The sequence below is a fragment of the Mugil cephalus genome, chromosome 18, assembly GCF_022458985.1.
Source record: "Mugil cephalus isolate CIBA_MC_2020 chromosome 18, CIBA_Mcephalus_1.1, whole genome shotgun sequence".
NCBI classification, from domain to species: Eukaryota; Metazoa; Chordata; class Actinopteri; order Mugiliformes; family Mugilidae; genus Mugil; species Mugil cephalus.
In genome coordinates this window covers 6,914,057-6,930,506 of record NC_061787.1, presented here as the reverse complement: position 1 = coordinate 6,930,506, position 16,450 = coordinate 6,914,057, and the positions used below count along the sequence as shown (strand labels likewise).

At 36.8% G+C, this 16,450-nt stretch overlaps 2 protein-coding genes across 3 annotated transcripts; both read left to right on the top strand.

Moving 5' to 3' along the window:
- The first annotated feature begins 1,779 nt into the window (after window positions 1-1,779).
- LOC124996043 (cystatin-A-like) lies at window positions 1,780-2,345 on the top strand. The gene is made up of 3 exons (XM_047568858.1): window positions 1,780-1,854; window positions 1,956-2,057; window positions 2,186-2,345. The coding sequence occupies exons 1-3, from the start codon at window positions 1,780-1,782 to the stop codon at window positions 2,312-2,314; spliced, it is 306 nt and encodes a 101-aa protein (XP_047424814.1). The 3' UTR covers window positions 2,315-2,345.
- A 7,566-nt stretch (window positions 2,346-9,911) lies between these two features.
- On the top strand, window positions 9,912-15,064 carry LOC124995825 (cystatin-A-like). 2 transcript variants are annotated; one of them, XM_047568523.1, is made up of 3 exons: window positions 14,336-14,452; window positions 14,554-14,655; window positions 14,784-15,064. In XM_047568523.1, the coding sequence occupies exons 1-3, from the start codon at window positions 14,378-14,380 to the stop codon at window positions 14,901-14,903; spliced, it is 297 nt and encodes a 98-aa protein (XP_047424479.1). In that variant the 5' UTR covers window positions 14,336-14,377; the 3' UTR covers window positions 14,904-15,064. The 2 variants fall into 2 exon arrangements, 1 of the variants encoding a protein (XP_047424479.1); XR_007110755.1 differs by lacking the exons at window positions 14,336-14,452; window positions 14,784-15,064 and adding an exon at window positions 9,912-10,141 and having other exon boundaries at window positions 14,554-14,597.
- The last annotated feature ends 1,386 nt before the right edge of the window (window positions 15,065-16,450 follow it).

The window sequence follows — 16,450 nt, the reverse complement described above, 5'->3', positions numbered from 1 at the left end:
TATAGAAAATAACATTTTTTGTGTGTGTTTTGTTTTTGTTTTTTGTTACTTTAAGTAAACAATCTGGAATTTAACTACTCAAGATCCTCCAAATTATTGAACTTTTTCCTAGTTTTGGTTTAAGCACAGCTGTTTCTATACTATAATAAAAACCTGTCTGAAACTCTTCAAACAAACCATTCCTGGTCACACAACTGATGGCAACAATCTTTTCTAAAACTTTAGAAGTAAATAAAAGGAGATGGTTGGAAATTGGTCTATAGTTGACTAAGACACCTGGGTATTTTTGTTTTCTTAAGTAAAGGTTTAATTAAAGCAGTTTTAAAAGACTGGGACACATATCCCTTTAATAAAGATGAGTTTGTCTGATTTGATATGGAGGTGTTAATTAATGGAAAAACATCCTTGAGCAATTTAGTCGGGATAGGGTCCAGAAATTCTTTCCAGCTTTCGAACTGCCTGCTTTGTATTACGCAACTGTGAATTATACCATGGAGCTACCCTCTTCCAACTTATGACCTTCTTTTTCAGAGGAGCAACTAAATTTAAACTTGTACTTAGGGATGCTTTAGTGCCATCAACCAAATAATCTATTTGCGCTGGAGTTAACTCGTGGTTGCTGCCGTTCACATCATTAACATACTGTAAGGCGCTGAGGTAAACAAAGCAGGAATTAACTCCTTATATCTAGTTACAGCATCACTGGATAAGTGTCTACCATAACGAAATGTCTTTCCAATTTCAGTGTAATCTATTATTGTAAATTCAAATGAGTAAATACTGTCAAACCTTTTTCTTGATTTTTGCCAAACTATGTTCACGTCTTGCTATTCATAAAGTAATAAACCAGGAAAACATTTTTGTTTTGATCACAAAGAAACTGATAATCAGAAAGTGTTATTACTCAACTGATTTTTCTTCTGATTTTTTTCTTTCTGATTTTTTTTTTTTTTTTTTTTTTGAAGAAAAATATTTGTGTTCCAAGTAATTTCCAAACTGGATCCTCTGGTCCTCTGTTCCAGGCTGTATGTTTGACACGCCTGTGGTAAAGTAACCATAGTATCTTGACAAGGCAAAGTAATAATAACCCAAAGCAATAACATCTTGGTTAATGTGGCAGCTGTTTTGAGTTGCACAAATAGCAACTGGTGAACTTCAAAATTCTTTGTAATCTTTTATCTTGGATCAGATAACCTTCGAGGGAACTCAGGCCTGAAATTGAGCAGATTCTCTGTTTAGGAGCGGGTGAATCGTAGGATCTGTGAGGAGGGAGGGATGAGGCTCTTACTAAAAACTTCTTTCAGATCATAATAGCACTCCAGAATGGATGACAAGTCAGATTTGTCTATATAGTGTGTGCCTGTTACATCTTTTAGCCCAACACACAACCCTTCCCACTTCCTAGTCCCCCTGTGGACGATGATCTTTCAACCAAGGAAACAATAAAATGAGAGGGTGTTGGAATGAATGCAACAATAACATCTGGTCCTCCAGGACCGCCGCAGACAAGTGTTCTGAGTTGGTTGGGTTCATGTTTGGCCAGTTCATAATGTCACGACTGAACAAGGCAACATTCAAATTCACTCGGTTTTTATTTCTGAGAATGAGTAAAAATCACTTTTGAAGAGGCTCCACCCGTCGTGTCTTGGATCCACACTCCAGTCTGAACCAGGCAGTAACACTGTATAAATATGATTGATAACCACTAGACTATAACCATTTGAGACACACAACAGACAACAGTTGACTTCTCTGTCCACTTCAAAGAGTTTCATCAGAATGACTGACGTTTATCCTGGAGGATGGTCAGAGACTGAACCAGCCACTGAGGAGATTCAGAGGATCTGTGATGAGGTGAGCTTCAGTTCACATTCACATCTCACATCCTTCATTCAGAACTCTCTGCTCTGATTTTCTGACTGGATTCACATCATATTTTATTTGTTCATAAACAGGTGAAAGGTCAAGTGGAGGAAAGAACAAATACGAAGTATGGGATATTCAGAGCCCTTCAATACAGGAGCCAAGTCGTGGAAGGAACTAACTATCTCATTAAGGTAATTTACATGAAAATATTTATTTAAAGTTTTATTATTTATCAGATAATTCTGAGAAACTGAGTTAATTTTAAAATTCATGTGAGATTTTAAACAGATGAATATAATATCCTCTTTCTTTTCTGCAGATTCATGCTGGAGGATTCACTTATCTTCATGTGATGGTGTTTGAAGCTCTGCCGTGTGATGGAGGAAAGAAATTAGTGACTGGTGTGCAACAAGGACACACCAGACAAGATGATCTTAAACCATTTTAAATGTGATCACAGACTGATCACTGTCTCCAGGCCGCTGCCTCAATCATGTTGTTATCCTGAAAGAATTTAACACAATATTAATTTCCAGTAATGATACAAGCAGTGATTCATTTCCAGTCTGTTGACAAACAAATAAATAAAGAATTTGTCATTTGATTCTTTGTGTTGTTGTGGTTGTTATTTTCATTTATTGTCAGATTTCTTGCTGCCAATGTGACAATTTAAACAATAACGAGTCTGGATGTTCATTAATTCATTTAGGTGACATATTCTACATAATCAGAGCTGAATTTAATTTCTCACATTTGAATTATGAGTAAAAAGTCAAATTTTAAAGCATTAGAATAATCACATACAGCAGTACTGGATCTTAAACAACCAAACAGAATAGAAACAAGACAACTGCCCACACAATAGTAATAGTCGAAGTCCATTTATTTTACATGGTGAAAAAATTTGCAATCTGAGATACAAAAAAGTCTGAACCGGGTCTTGACCGTCCTACTTTCACCTTATAAAGCCATTTACCAACTCTGTTCTGGAAACACGCTGTGCAAATAAATACTATTACTGAATTTGCATGGTATCTGTGAAGGTTCTCCTTCGTCCAGGTCATGGTTTTCCTGTCATGTAACATCATCAGCTATATCTTGTATTTGTATCATCATAAGATTGTATGTGTATACTGTAGTCAGATGTATGTATCTCATTTCTCTTACTGCTACTCTTTCTTTTCTGTCTGTGCTTCACCACAGCTCCTAACTACCCTTCATGATCCCATGATAGGAACAAACTAATTTAACTATTTTTCTCTCAAAAATAACATCCTGATATTGCAGAATAAATGATTATATTGTGTCATGGCTGTGGAATTATATGTGGTTATGATGGGAGTCAACGGAACATTTCTTTTTACTCAAGACTGTAGTCAATTTTAAATCTGATGTGACACAAAAATATTGTAGATAAGTCTTATCCAAGACTGCCCCAGCCACCCAATATCGGTTTTATGGAAAATAACAACTTTTTGTGTCTGCTTTTTTTTATTTTATTAAAACTATACTGACTTTGAAGCGGTTTAAGAGATTTATGGAGCAAACCCAGAGAAAATGTTAATCAGTTACCCTTTATAGCAGTTTTTTGTTATTAACTCAATAGGGTAGTGTATTTCACAGTGTTCTGTTGAATTTCAACAGAACAGACTAAGTTAAAAAAAAAATTGTGTCATATGCACCAACACAGACAAAATGATGGACAAAAATGTCCCTAATGACGAATGAGTGTTGAGAGAAAGAAACAATAAAGACCAAACTGCTCCTTGAATTGGACCCACTGGGAAGAGAGACTGGTGGGAAGAACTGAGGAGTGCAAGCACAGGCAGGTTGTTACATGAGTGCAGTTCCATGGCTACCAAGTCAAGTTTCTGAAAGCAGAAAGACCAGAACATTAAGTCCCTGCAATTAGCCGCCCAGTAGCAAAGCTAGATCTCAATTTGCTTTTTTCTTTTAAACTAAAGTATTTTTTATTTTTTTTAACATGGTCCTTTACAATGCCAAAAAACTGAAAAAGATTAACAGGTGACAAAGCCTGAAATAAACACAAAAATGTAGGCAAGGATGGACATCTTTATGGAGCAGAAATGTTTTTAATATAAAGATGTGCAGTCTGATCTATTCCACTCCTCTTACCCACTTCCTTCAATCATTTTCTGAACTTAGTAATGCAATTCAAATGAATGGTCACAGATTACATCGCGGATTTAATCTTCATGTAGTTTATTTACAATTTATAATTTTAAAATATCATGCATAATTTCCAGACTGGATCCTCTGGTCCTCTATTTTGACACGCCTGTTCTAAAGAAATGTGAATATGTTATATAAAGTGATCTGTGTATGATGCAGTTACTTTTCTTCTGTGGAGTCTGATTTATGATGTCGATAGTTAACTGGACTTGGCAAAGTAAGAAGCGATAATATGTCTCTGATTTGTCCCACGGTCTGTATGTTTGACACGCCTGTTCTAAGGAAGCAAGAAAACAAGAAAAACAGAAGATGATTTGCTGTCATCTGTTATTTGTCTGTTAATTGACTTCTGTGGAACAATTCAACCAAGAACAACTGGACAAAGGAAAACAAAACTCTGCAACATTTCGTAACATCACTCACAACACAGCTCCCATCCGTCACAAAAACAAAATCATGAAAGAAACTTTACTCAACCTACAATCGCATAGCATGTGAGATAATATAATCTTTTTCTGTGTAGCAGAGCAAACACAGGACGATAACCCAGAACAATTAAAACAGGAATTGGATCCGAAAAAAAAAACCATGATGCACATAGTGGCAACAACAGGTACAACGGTGCGGCAAAGAATTAAAAGGTTTTTGTGCTTAATCACCAGTTCCCCAAGGAAATCCTAGACAGACGTAAAATCCTGGTACTACTAAATTACTAGCTGGTCGGGGCAGGAGTCGTCTTTCTACCCCGTGAGAAGACTGGCCACTCATCTCTTTCTCTGTCATGACTCGTCATCAGACCTCCAGGGACCCTAAAAATGAGTGGGCACTTTTGAGAAATGTGACTTGTCCAAAACGGATTTCTCGAAGTTTGTTTGAGGTCACACAGGGCACGGAAGAAGCCCCTCATCAACGAAAGACAGAGGAAGACCTGGTTACTCTTTGTTAGGGATCGCAAAGGTTGGACTGCTGATGACTGTGCTATGGTTCTCTTCAGTGATGGATCCAGTTTTGAATTTGTCGACTTACTGGTTAGGAGAAACCCTGGAGAAGCCTAAAAACCAGACTGTCTTGAACCCAACGGTAAAACATGGGGGTGGATCTGTGATGATCTGGGGTTGTTTCAGTATGGGTGGAACAGGGAAAATGAACCAGGTCATGTACAGGGCTACTCTTGAAAACAGTCTTCTTCCATCAGCTGATAGACTTTTTCCTGCCTCAATTAACTGGATTTTCTGACAAGACAATGCCCCTTGCAAGGTAAAGTCTGGATGGAGAGCCAGAACATTCGAACCATGCCCTGGCCTGCTCAATCACCAGATCTAAATCCAATTGAAAATGTGTCGACCATCATGAAACTCAAAGAGGAGAACCACAGTCCCAAAATCAAAGCAAATTTGTTTGAATTTTGCAACAGGAATGGGCTGCTGTGACAGCAGGACAATGTCAGACACTGCTGTAAAGCTCAAAGTCGCTTTACATTAGATACATTATTCACCTGTAGACACCATGGTGGTGTGGCCAAAGACACAATGGACAGCCTAGGGATAGGGCTTTTCATTGGACAACTACTCTACCTTCTGAGCCACTGTTGCTCCGGGCAGTCATTTACCACAGAAAGCAGCAAATTACTCCTTCTGTTTATTCTTAATTATTTCTTTTCCTCTCATTCTACTCAGAAATGTTAATGCAAGTTGTTACCTTATTTGTATTTATTTATTTAGTACAATAACTTATTTATGCAAATCAGAATAAATTTTAAGTTGTGCTAAGTGCTAAGTGCCTCCATGTTGAGTTAAGGCAGAAATGTCTGTTGAAAGTTCATTTATTTTTGAGTTGGGACTATTTTATTTATTTTAAGTTAGACCAACATGTTAAATGGTTTTTAAGCTGAAAAAGCTCTTGGTTTTGAGCTATACTTACTAACCACTCATTTTTTAAGTGTGCAGCTCACACAAAAAACAGTAAGTATACAGCCATGCATTAGACTTTTTTCCTGTCTCATGATGAGTTTAATCTATTTTAGCTCTGGTCTTTCTGATCTGGTGAGGGAATAATCTTTCTCTTTAGCTATTAAATGCTTCATATTCTCCAGAAAGTTGTGAAGCACCGTCTGCCTGCTGTGTGTTGTTGGGCAGTTCACATCAAACACCTGTAGGTGTAGGTGTAGTTGTAGTTGAACACAAGAGGGAGTCACTTTCCAGTAAATATCCAGCTCAAATATACTGTAGTGTATATTCATTAGAGGTGGGGGCGTTATATATTCAAATTATTGACTTCATTGTCAATTACTGAACATTATTACAATGTCTGTACCTGTTGGGAAGGTGACAGTTTAATGAGTAGCTTTCTAAAGAAATAAAAACTGTAACTGATGAGGTTTTCTGTTCACATGTAGCTCCACCCGTCATGTCTTGGATCCACCCTCCAGTCTGAACCAGGCAGTAACACTGTATAAATATGATTGATAACCACTAGACTATAACCATTTGAGACACACAACAGACAACAGTTGAATTCTCTGTCCACTTCAAAGAGTTTCATCAGAATGACTGACGTTTATCCTGGAGGATGGTCAGACACCAAACCAGCCACTGAGGAGATTCAGAGGATCTGTGATGAGGTGAGCTTCAGTTCACATTCACATCTCACATCCTTCATTCAGAACTCTCTGCTCTGATTTTCTGACTGGATTTACATCATATTTTATTTGTTCATAAACAGGTGAAAGGTCAAGTGGAGGAAAGAACAAATACGAAGTATTGAATATTCAGAGCCCTTCAATACAGGAGCCAAGTCGTGGCAGGAACTAACTATCTCATTAAGGTAATTTACATTAAAATATTTATTTAAAGTTTTATTATTTATCAGATAATTCTGAGAAACTGAGTTAATTTTAAAATTCATGTGAGATTTTAAACAGATGAATATAATATCCTCTTTCTTTTCTGCAGATTCATGCTGGAGGATTCTCTTATCTTCATGTGATGGTGTTTGAAGCTCTGCTGTGTAATGGAGGAAAGATATCAGTGACTGGTGTGCAACAAGGACACACCAGGCAAGATGATCTTAAACCATTTGGAATGTGATCACAGACTGATCACTGTCTCCAGGCCGCTGCCTCAATCATGTTGTTATCCTGAAAGAATTAAACACAATATTAATTTCCAGTAATGATACAGGCAGTGATTAATTTCCAGTCTGTTGACAAACAAATAAATAAAGAATTTGTCATTTGATTCTTTGTGTTGTTGTGGTTGTTATTTTCATTTATTGTCAGATTTCTTGCTGCCAATGTGACAACTTAAACAATAACGAGTCTGGATGTTCATTAATTCATTTAGGTGACATATTCTACATAATCAGAGCTGAATTTAATTTCTCACATTTGAATTATGAGTAAAAAGTCAAATTTTAAAGCATTAGAATAATCACATACAGCGCTACTGGATCTTAAACAACCAAACAGAATAGAAACAAGACAACTGCCCACACAATAGTAATAGCCGAAGTCCATTTATTTTACATGGTGAAAAAATTTTCAATCTGAGATACAAAAAAGTCTGAACCGGGTCTTGACCTTCCTACTCTCACCTTATAAAGCCGTTTACCGACTCTGTTCTGGAAACACGCTATGCAAATAAATACTATTACTGAATTTGCATGGTATCTGTGAAGGTTCTCCTTCGTCCAGGTCATGGTTTTTCTGTCATGTAACATCATCAGCTATATCTTGTATTTGTATCATCATAAGATTGTATGTGTATACTGTAGTCAGATGTATGTATCTCATTTCTCTTACTGCTCTCTACTCTTTCTTTCCTTCTGTGCTTCACCACAGCTCCTAACTACCCTTCATGATCCCATGATAGGAAAAAACTAATTTAACTATTTTTCTCTCAAAAATAACATCCTGATATTGCAGAATAAATTATTATATTGTGTCATGGCTGTGAAATTATATGTGGTTATGATGGGAGTCAACGGAACATTTCTTTTTACTCAAGACTGTAGTCAATTTTAAATCTGATGTGACACAAAAATATTGTAGATAAGTCTTATCCAAGACTGCCCCAGCCACCCAATATCGGTTTTATGGAAAATAACAACTTTTTGTGTCTGCTTTTTTTTATTTTATTAAAACTATACTGACTTTGAAGCGGTTTAAGAGATTTATGGAGCAAACCCAGAGAAAATGTTAATCAGTTACGCCTTATAGCAGTTTTTTGTTATTAATTCAATAGGGTAGTGTATTTCACAGTGTTCTGTTGAATTTCAACAGAACAGACTTAGTTAAAAGAAAATTGTGTCATATGCACCAACACAGACAAAATGATGGACAAAAATGTCCCTAATGACGAATGAGTGTTGAGAGAAAGAAACAATAAAGACCAAACTGCTCCTTGAATTGGACCCACTGGGAAGAGAGACTGGTGGGAAGAACTGGCTACCAAGTCAAGTTTCTTAAAGCAGAAACTTGATTTGACATTAAGCCCCTGCAATTAGCCGCCCAGTAGCAAAGCTAGACCTCAATTAGCTTTTTTCTTTTAAAGGTGAAATTTTTACCTTGGTCCTTTACAATGCCAATTAATAGGTGACAAAGCCTGAAATAAACACAAAAATGTAGGCAAGGATGGACGTCTTTATGGAGCAGAAATGTTTTTAATATAAAGATGTGCATCCTGATCTATTCCACTCCTCTTACCCACTTCCTTCAGTCATTTTCTGAACTTAGTAATGCAATTCAAATGAATGGTCACAGATTACATCGCGGATTTAATCTTCATGTAGTTTATTTACAATTTATAATTTTAAAATGCCAAAAAAAAAAAATTCTAATCTAATCTTGATCGGATTTTTTGCAGCCAATCTGAGCACTTAAACAATAATGAGCTTGGAGACAATCTCCATTCATTTAGGTGACATTTCCAACTAAATCTGAGCAGAATTTAGTTTCTTACTGTTGAATTATAATTTGAAAGTGAAAAACATTGATTTTTGAGGAGAAAATACTGAAGAACTTTTATAAAACCTTGAATATAAATATATTTATATACATATGAAGATTTAAATCTAAAATTTTAAACTAAAGTGAAGCATTAAATACAACTCATTGCGTTCATGTTTCTGTAACGCAATATGTTTCAGTTTTTTTCTTGATTTTTGCCAAACTATGTTTACATCTTGATATTCATAAAGTAATAAACCAGGAAACACATTTTTGTTTCTGATCGCAAAGAAAAGTGTTCCAGCCCCCGGGCTGTATGTTTGACACGCCTACTGGCATCTGTTTGAGTTGCACAATAGCAACTGGTGAACTTCAAAATTCTTTGTAATCTTTTATCTTGGATCAGATCACCTTCGAGGGAACTCAGGCCTGAAATTGAGCAGATTCTCTGTTTAGGAGCGGGTGCATCGTAGGATCTGTGAGGAGGGAGGGATGAGGCTCTTACTAAAAACTTCTTTCAGATCACGATAGCAGTCCAGAATGGATGACAAGTCAGATTTGTCTGTCTAATGTGTCCCTGTCACATCTTTTAGCCCAACACACAACCCTTCCCACTTCCTAGTCCCCCTGTGGACAATGATCTTTCAACCAAGGAAACAATAAAATGAGAGGGTGTTGGAATGAATGCAACAATAACATCTGGTCCTCCAGGACCGCCGCAGACAAGTGTTCTGAGTTGGCTGGGTTCATGTTTGGCCAGTTCATAATGTCACGACTAAACAAGGCAACATTCAAATTCACTCAGTTTTTATTTCTGAGAATAAGTAAAAATCACTTTTGAAGAGGCCATGTGCATGATACGAAGAATCGTATGAGAAACATTCGTGAAGGTTGAGCAACACAACGATGTAGCTCCACCCGTCATGTCTTGGATCCACCCTCCAGTCTGAACCAGGTAGTAACACTGTATAAATATGATGGATAACCACTAGACTATAACCATTTGAGACACACAACAGAAGACAGTTGACTTCTCTGTCCACTTCAAAGAGCTTCATCAGAATGACTGACGTTACTTGTGGAGGATGGTCAAAGACTGAACCAGCCACTGAGGAGATTCAGAGGATCTGTGATGAGGTGAGCTTCAGTTCACATTCACATCTCACATCCTTCATTCAGAACTCTCTGCTCTGATTTTCTGACTGGATTCACATCATATTTTATTTGTTCATAAACAGGTGAAAGGTCAAGTGGAGGAAAGAACAAATACGAAGTATGGGATATTCAGAGCCCTTCACTACAGGAGCCAAGTCGTGGAAGGAATGAACTATCTCATTAAGGTAATTTACATTAAAATATTTATTTAAAGTTTTATTATTTATCAGATAATTCTGAGAAACTGAGTTAATTTTAAAATTCATGTGAGATTTTAAACAGATGAATATAATATCCTCTTTCTTTTCTGCAGATTCATGCTGGAGGATTCTCTTATCTTCATGTGATGGTGTTTGAAGCTCTGCTGTGTAATGGAGGAAAGATATCAGTGACTGGTGTGCAACAAGGACACACCAGACAAGATGATCTTAAACCATTTGGAATGTGATCACAGACTGATCACTGTCTCCAGGCCACTGCCTCAATGATGTTGTTATCCTGAAAGAATTAAACACAATATTAATTTCCAGTAATGATACAGGCAGTGATTAATTTCCAGTCTGTTGACAAACAAATAAATAAAGAATTTGTCATTTGATTCTTTGTGTTGTTGTGGTTGTTATTTTCATTTATTGTCAGATTTCTTGCTGCCAATGTGACAACTTAAACAATAACGAGTCTGGATGTTCATTAATTCATTTAGGTGACATATTCTACATAATCAGAGCTGAATTTAATTTCTCACATTTGAATTATGAGTAAAAAGTCAAATTTTAAAGCATTAGAATAATCACATACAGCGCTACTGGATCTTAAACAACCAAACAGAATAGAAACAAGACAACTGCCCACACAATAGTAATAGCCGAAGTCCATTTATTTTACATGGTGAAAAAATTTTCAATCTGAGATACAAAAAAGTCTGAACCGGGTCTTGACCTTCCTACTTTCACCTTATAAAGCCGTTCTGGAAACACGCTATGCAAATAAATACTATTACTGAATTTGCATGGTATCTGTGAAGGTTCTCCTTCATCCAGGTCATGGTTTTCCTGTCATGTAACATCATCAGCTATATCTTGTATTTGTATCATCATAAGATTGTATGTGTATACTGTAGTCAGATGTATGTATCTCATTTCTCATTCACATAGTTCAAAAAAAATTGTGTCGTATGCACCAACACAGACAAAATGATGGCCAAAGGAAGAGGAATGGACAAAAATGTCCCTAATGACGAATGAGTGTTGAGAGAAAGAAACAATAAAGACCAAACTGCTCCTTGAATTGGACCCACTGGGAAGAGAGACTGGTGGGAAGAACTGAGGAGTGCAAGCACAGGCAGGTTGTTACATGAGTGCAGCTCCATGGCTACCAAGTCAAGTTTCTGAAAGCAGAAAGACCAGAACATTAAGTCCCTGCAATTAGCCGCCCAGTAGCAAAGCTAGATCTCAATTTGCTTTTTTCTTTTAAACTAAAGTATTTTTTATTTTTTTTAATATGGTCCTTTACAATGCCAAAAAACTGAAAAAGATTAATAGGTGACAAAGCCTGAAATAAACATAAAAATGTAGGCAAGGATGGACGTCTTTATGGAGCAGAAATGTTTTTAATATAAAGATGTGCAGTCTGATCTATTCCACTCCTCTTACCCACTTCCTTCAATCATTTTCTGAACTTAGTAATGCAATTCAAATGAATGGTCACAGATTACATCGTGGATTTAATCTTCATGTAGTTTATTTACAATTTATAATTTTAAAATATCATGCATAATTTCCAGACTGGATCCTCTGGTCCTCAATTTTGACACGCCTGTTCTAAAGAAATGTGAATATGTTATATAAAGTGATCTGTGTATGATGCAGTTACTTTTCTTCTGTGGAGTCTGATTTATGATGTCAATAGTTGCTTGACTGGGCAAAGTAAGAAGCGATAATATGTCTCTGATTTGTCCCACGGTCTGTATGTTTGACACGCCTGTTCTAAGGAAGCAAGAAAAAAAGAAAAACAGGAGACGATTGCTGTCATCTGTTATTTGTCTGTTAATTGACTTCTGTGGAACAATTCAACCAAGAACAACTGGACAAAGGAAAACAAAACTCTGCAACATTTCGTAACATCACTCACAACACAGCTCACATCCGTCACAAAAACAAAATCATGAAAGAAACTTTACTCAACCTACAATCGCGTAGCATGTGAGGTAATATAATCTTTTTCTGTGTAGCAGAGCAAACACAGGACGATAACCCAGAACAATTAAAACAGGAATTGGATCCGAAAAAAAAAACCATGATGCACATAGTGGCAACAACAGGTACAACAGTGCGGCAAAGAATTAAAAGGTTTTTGTGCTTAATCACCAGTTCCCCAAGGAAATCCTAGACAGACGTAAAATCCTGGTACTACCAAATTACTAGCTGGTCGGGGCAGGAGTCGTCTTTCTAACCCGTGAGAAGACTGGCCACTCATCTCTTTCTCTGTCATGACTCGTCGTCAGACCTCCAGGGACCCTAAAAATGAGTGGGCACTTTTGAGAAATGTGACTTGTCCGAAACGGATTTCTCGAAGTTTGTTTGAAGTCACACAGGGCATGGAAGAAGCCCCTCATCAACCAAAGACAGAGGAAGACCTGTTTACTCTTTGTTAGGGATCGCAAAGGTTGGACTGCTGATGACTGTGCTATGGTTCTCTTCAGTCATGGATCCAGTTTTGAATTTGTCGACTTACTGGTTAGGAGAAACCCTGGAGAAGCCTACAAACCAGACTGTCTTGAACCCAACAGTAAAACATGGGGTGGATCTGTGATGATCTGGGGTTGTTTCAGTATGGGTGGAACAGGGAAAATGAACCAGGTCATGTACAGGGCTACTCTTGAAAACTGTCTTCTTCAATCAGCTGATAGACTCTTTCCTGCATCATTTGACTGGATTTTCCGACAAGACAATGCCCCTTGCAAGGTAAAGTCTGGATGGAGAGCCAGAACATTCGAACCATGCCCTGGCCTGCTCAATCACCAGATCTAAATCCAATTGAAAATGTGTCGACCATCATGAAACTCAAAGAGGAGAACCACAGTCTCAAAATCAAGGCAAATTTGTTTGAATTTTGCAACAGGAATGGGCTGCTGTGACAGCAGGACAATGTCAGACACTGCTGTAAAGCTCAGAGTCGCTTTACATTAGATACATTATTCACCTGTAGACACCATGGTGGTGTGGCCAAAGACACAATGGACAGCCTAGGGATAGGGCTTTTCATTGGACAACTACTCTACCTTCTGAGCCACTGTTGCTCCGGGCAGTCATTTACCACAGAAAGCAGCAAATTACTCCTTCTGTTTATTCTTAATTATTTCTTTTCCTCTCATTCTACTCAGAAATGTTAATGCAAGTTGTTACCTTATTTGTATTTATTTATTTAGTACAATAACTTATTTATGCAAATCAGAATAAATTTTAAGTTGTGCTAAGTGAATACACCTCCATGTTGAGTTAAGGCAGAAATGTCTGTTGAAAGTTCATTTATTTTTGAGTTGGGACTATTTTATTTATTTTAAGTTAGACCAACATGTTAAATGGTTTTTATGCTGAAAAAGCTCTTGGTTTTGAGCTATACTTACTAACCACTCATAAGTATACAGCCATGCATTAGACTTTTTTCCTGTCTCATGATGAGTTTAATCTATTTTAGCTCTGGTCTTTCTGATCTGGTGAGGGAATAATCTTTCTCTTTAGCTATTAAATGCTTCATATTCTCCAGAAAGTTGTGAAGCACCGTCTGCCTGCTGTGTGTTGTTGGGCAGTTCACATCAAACACCTGTAGGTGTAGGTGTAGGTGTAGTTGAACACAAGAGGGAGTCACTTTCCAGTAAATATCCAGCTCAAATATACTGTAGTGTATATTCATTAGAGGTGGGGGCGTTATATATTCAAATTATTGACTTCATTGTCAATTACTGAACATTATTACAATGTCTGTACCTGTTGGGAAGGTGACAGTTTAATGAGTAGCTTTCTAAAGAAATAAAAACTGTAACTGATGAGGTTTTCTGTTCACATGTAGCTCCACCCGTCATGTCTTGGATCCACCCTCCAGTCTCAACCAGGCAGTAACACTGTATAAATATGATGGATAACCACTAGACTATAACCATTTGAGACACACAACAGACGACAGTTGACTTCTCTGTCCACTTCAAAGAGCTTCATCAGAATGACTGACTTTTGTCATGAAGGATGGTCAGAGACTGAACCAGCCACTGAGGAGATTCAGAGGATCTGTGATGAGGTGAGCTTCAGTTCACATTCACATCTCACATCCTTCATTCAGAACTCTCTGCTCTGAATTTCTGACTGGATTCACATCATATTTTATTTGTTCATAAACAGGTGAAAGGCCAAGTGGAGGAAAGAACAAATACGAAGTATGGGATATTCAGAGCCCTTCAATACAGGAGCCAAGTCGTGGAAGGAATGAACTATCTCATTAAGGTAATTTACATTAAAATATTTATTTAAAGTTTTATTATTTATCAGATAATTCTGAGAAACTGAGTTAATTTTAAAATTCATGTGAGATTTTAAACAGATGAATATAATATCCTCTTTCTTTTCTGCAGATTCATGCTGGAGGATTCATTTATCTTCATGTGATGGTGTTTGAAGCTTACGGAGGAAAGCTATCAGTGATTGGTGTGGAAGAAGGTCACACCAAAGAAGATCCTCTGGTACCTTTCTAATGTGATCACAGCCTGGTACTGATCACTGTCTCCAGGCCACTGCCTCAATGATGTTGTTATCCTGAAAGAATTAAACACAATATTAATTTCCAGTAATGATACAGGCTGTGATTCATTTCCAGTCTGTTGACAAACAAATAAATAAAGAATTTGTCATTTGATTCTTTGTGTTGTTGTGGTTGTTATTTTCATTTATTGTCAGGTTTCTTGCTGCCAATGTGACAACTTAAACAATAACGAGTCTGGATGTTCATTAATTCATTTAGTTGACATATTCTACATAATCAGAGCTGAATTTAATTTCTGACAAAGTTCTCACATTTGAATTATGAGTAAAAAGTCAAATATTAAAGCATTAGAATAATCACATACAGCGCTACTGGATCTTAAAATACCAAACAGAATAGAGACAAGACAACTGCCCACACAATAGTAATAGCCGAAGTCCATTTATTTTACATGGTGAAAAAATTTTCAATCTGAGATACAAAAAAGTCTGAACCGGGTCTTGACCTTCCTACTCTCACCTTATAAAGCCGTTTACCGACTCTGTTCTGGAAACACGCTATGCAAATAAATAATATTACTGAATTTGCATGGTATCTGTGAAGGTTCTCCTTCGTCCAGGTCATGGTTTTCCTGTCATGTAACATCATCAGCTATGTCTTGTATTTGTATCATCATAAGATTGTATGTGTATACTGTAGTCAGATGTATGTATCTCATTTCTCTTACTGCTCTCTACTCTTTCTTTCTGTCTGTGCTTCACCACAGCTCCTAACTACCCTTTATGATCCCATGATAGGAACAAACTAATTTAACTATTTTTCTCTCAAAAATAACATCCTGATATTGCAGAATAAATGATTATATTGTGTCATGGCTGTGAAATTATATGTGGTTATGATGGGAGTCAATGGAACATTTCTTTTTACTCAAGACTGTAGTAAATTTTAAATCTGATGTGACACAAAAATATTGTAGATAAGTCTTATCCAAGACTGCCCCAGCCACCCAACATCGGTTTTATGGAAAATAACAACTTTTTGTGTCTGCTTCTAGATCTCAATTTGCTTTTTTCTTTTAAAGGTGAATTTTTTTTTTAACATGGTCCTTTACAATGCCAAAAAACTGAAAAAGATTAATAGGTGACAAAGCCTGAAATAAACACAAAAATGTAGGCAAGGATGGACATCTTTATGGAGCAGAAATGTTTTTAATATAAAGATGTGCAGTCTGATCTATTCCACTCCTCTTACCCACTTCCTTCAATCATTTTCTGAACTTAGTGATGCAATTCAAATGAATGGTCACAGATTACATCGTGGATTTAATCTTCATGTAGTTTATTTACAATTTATAATTTTAAAATATCATGCATAATTTCCAGACTGAATCCTCTGGTCCTCTATTTTGACACGCCTGTTCTAAAGAAATGTGAATATGTTATATAAAGTGATCTGTGTATGATGCAGTTACTTTTCTTCTGTGGAGTCTGATTTATGATGTCAATAGTTGCTTGACTGGGCAAAGTAAGAAGCGATAAT

Excerpts from the sequence above, each read along its gene's own strand:
- LOC124995825 (XM_047568523.1), top strand. The coding sequence starts at position 14,378 with ATGACTGACTTTTGTCATGAAGGATGGTCAGAGACTGAACCAGCCACT. Across the intron at positions 14,453-14,553 it reads TTCAGAGGATCTGTGATGAG|GTGAAAGGCCAAGTGGAGGA; the intron begins GTGAGCTTCAGT and ends GTTCATAAACAG. Across the intron at positions 14,656-14,783 it reads GAATGAACTATCTCATTAAG|ATTCATGCTGGAGGATTCAT; the intron begins GTAATTTACATT and ends TCTTTTCTGCAG.
- LOC124996043 (XM_047568858.1), top strand. The coding sequence starts at position 1,780 with ATGACTGACGTTTATCCTGGAGGATGGTCAGAGACTGAACCAGCCACT. Across the intron at positions 1,855-1,955 it reads TTCAGAGGATCTGTGATGAG|GTGAAAGGTCAAGTGGAGGA; the intron begins GTGAGCTTCAGT and ends GTTCATAAACAG. Across the intron at positions 2,058-2,185 it reads GAACTAACTATCTCATTAAG|ATTCATGCTGGAGGATTCAC; the intron begins GTAATTTACATG and ends TCTTTTCTGCAG.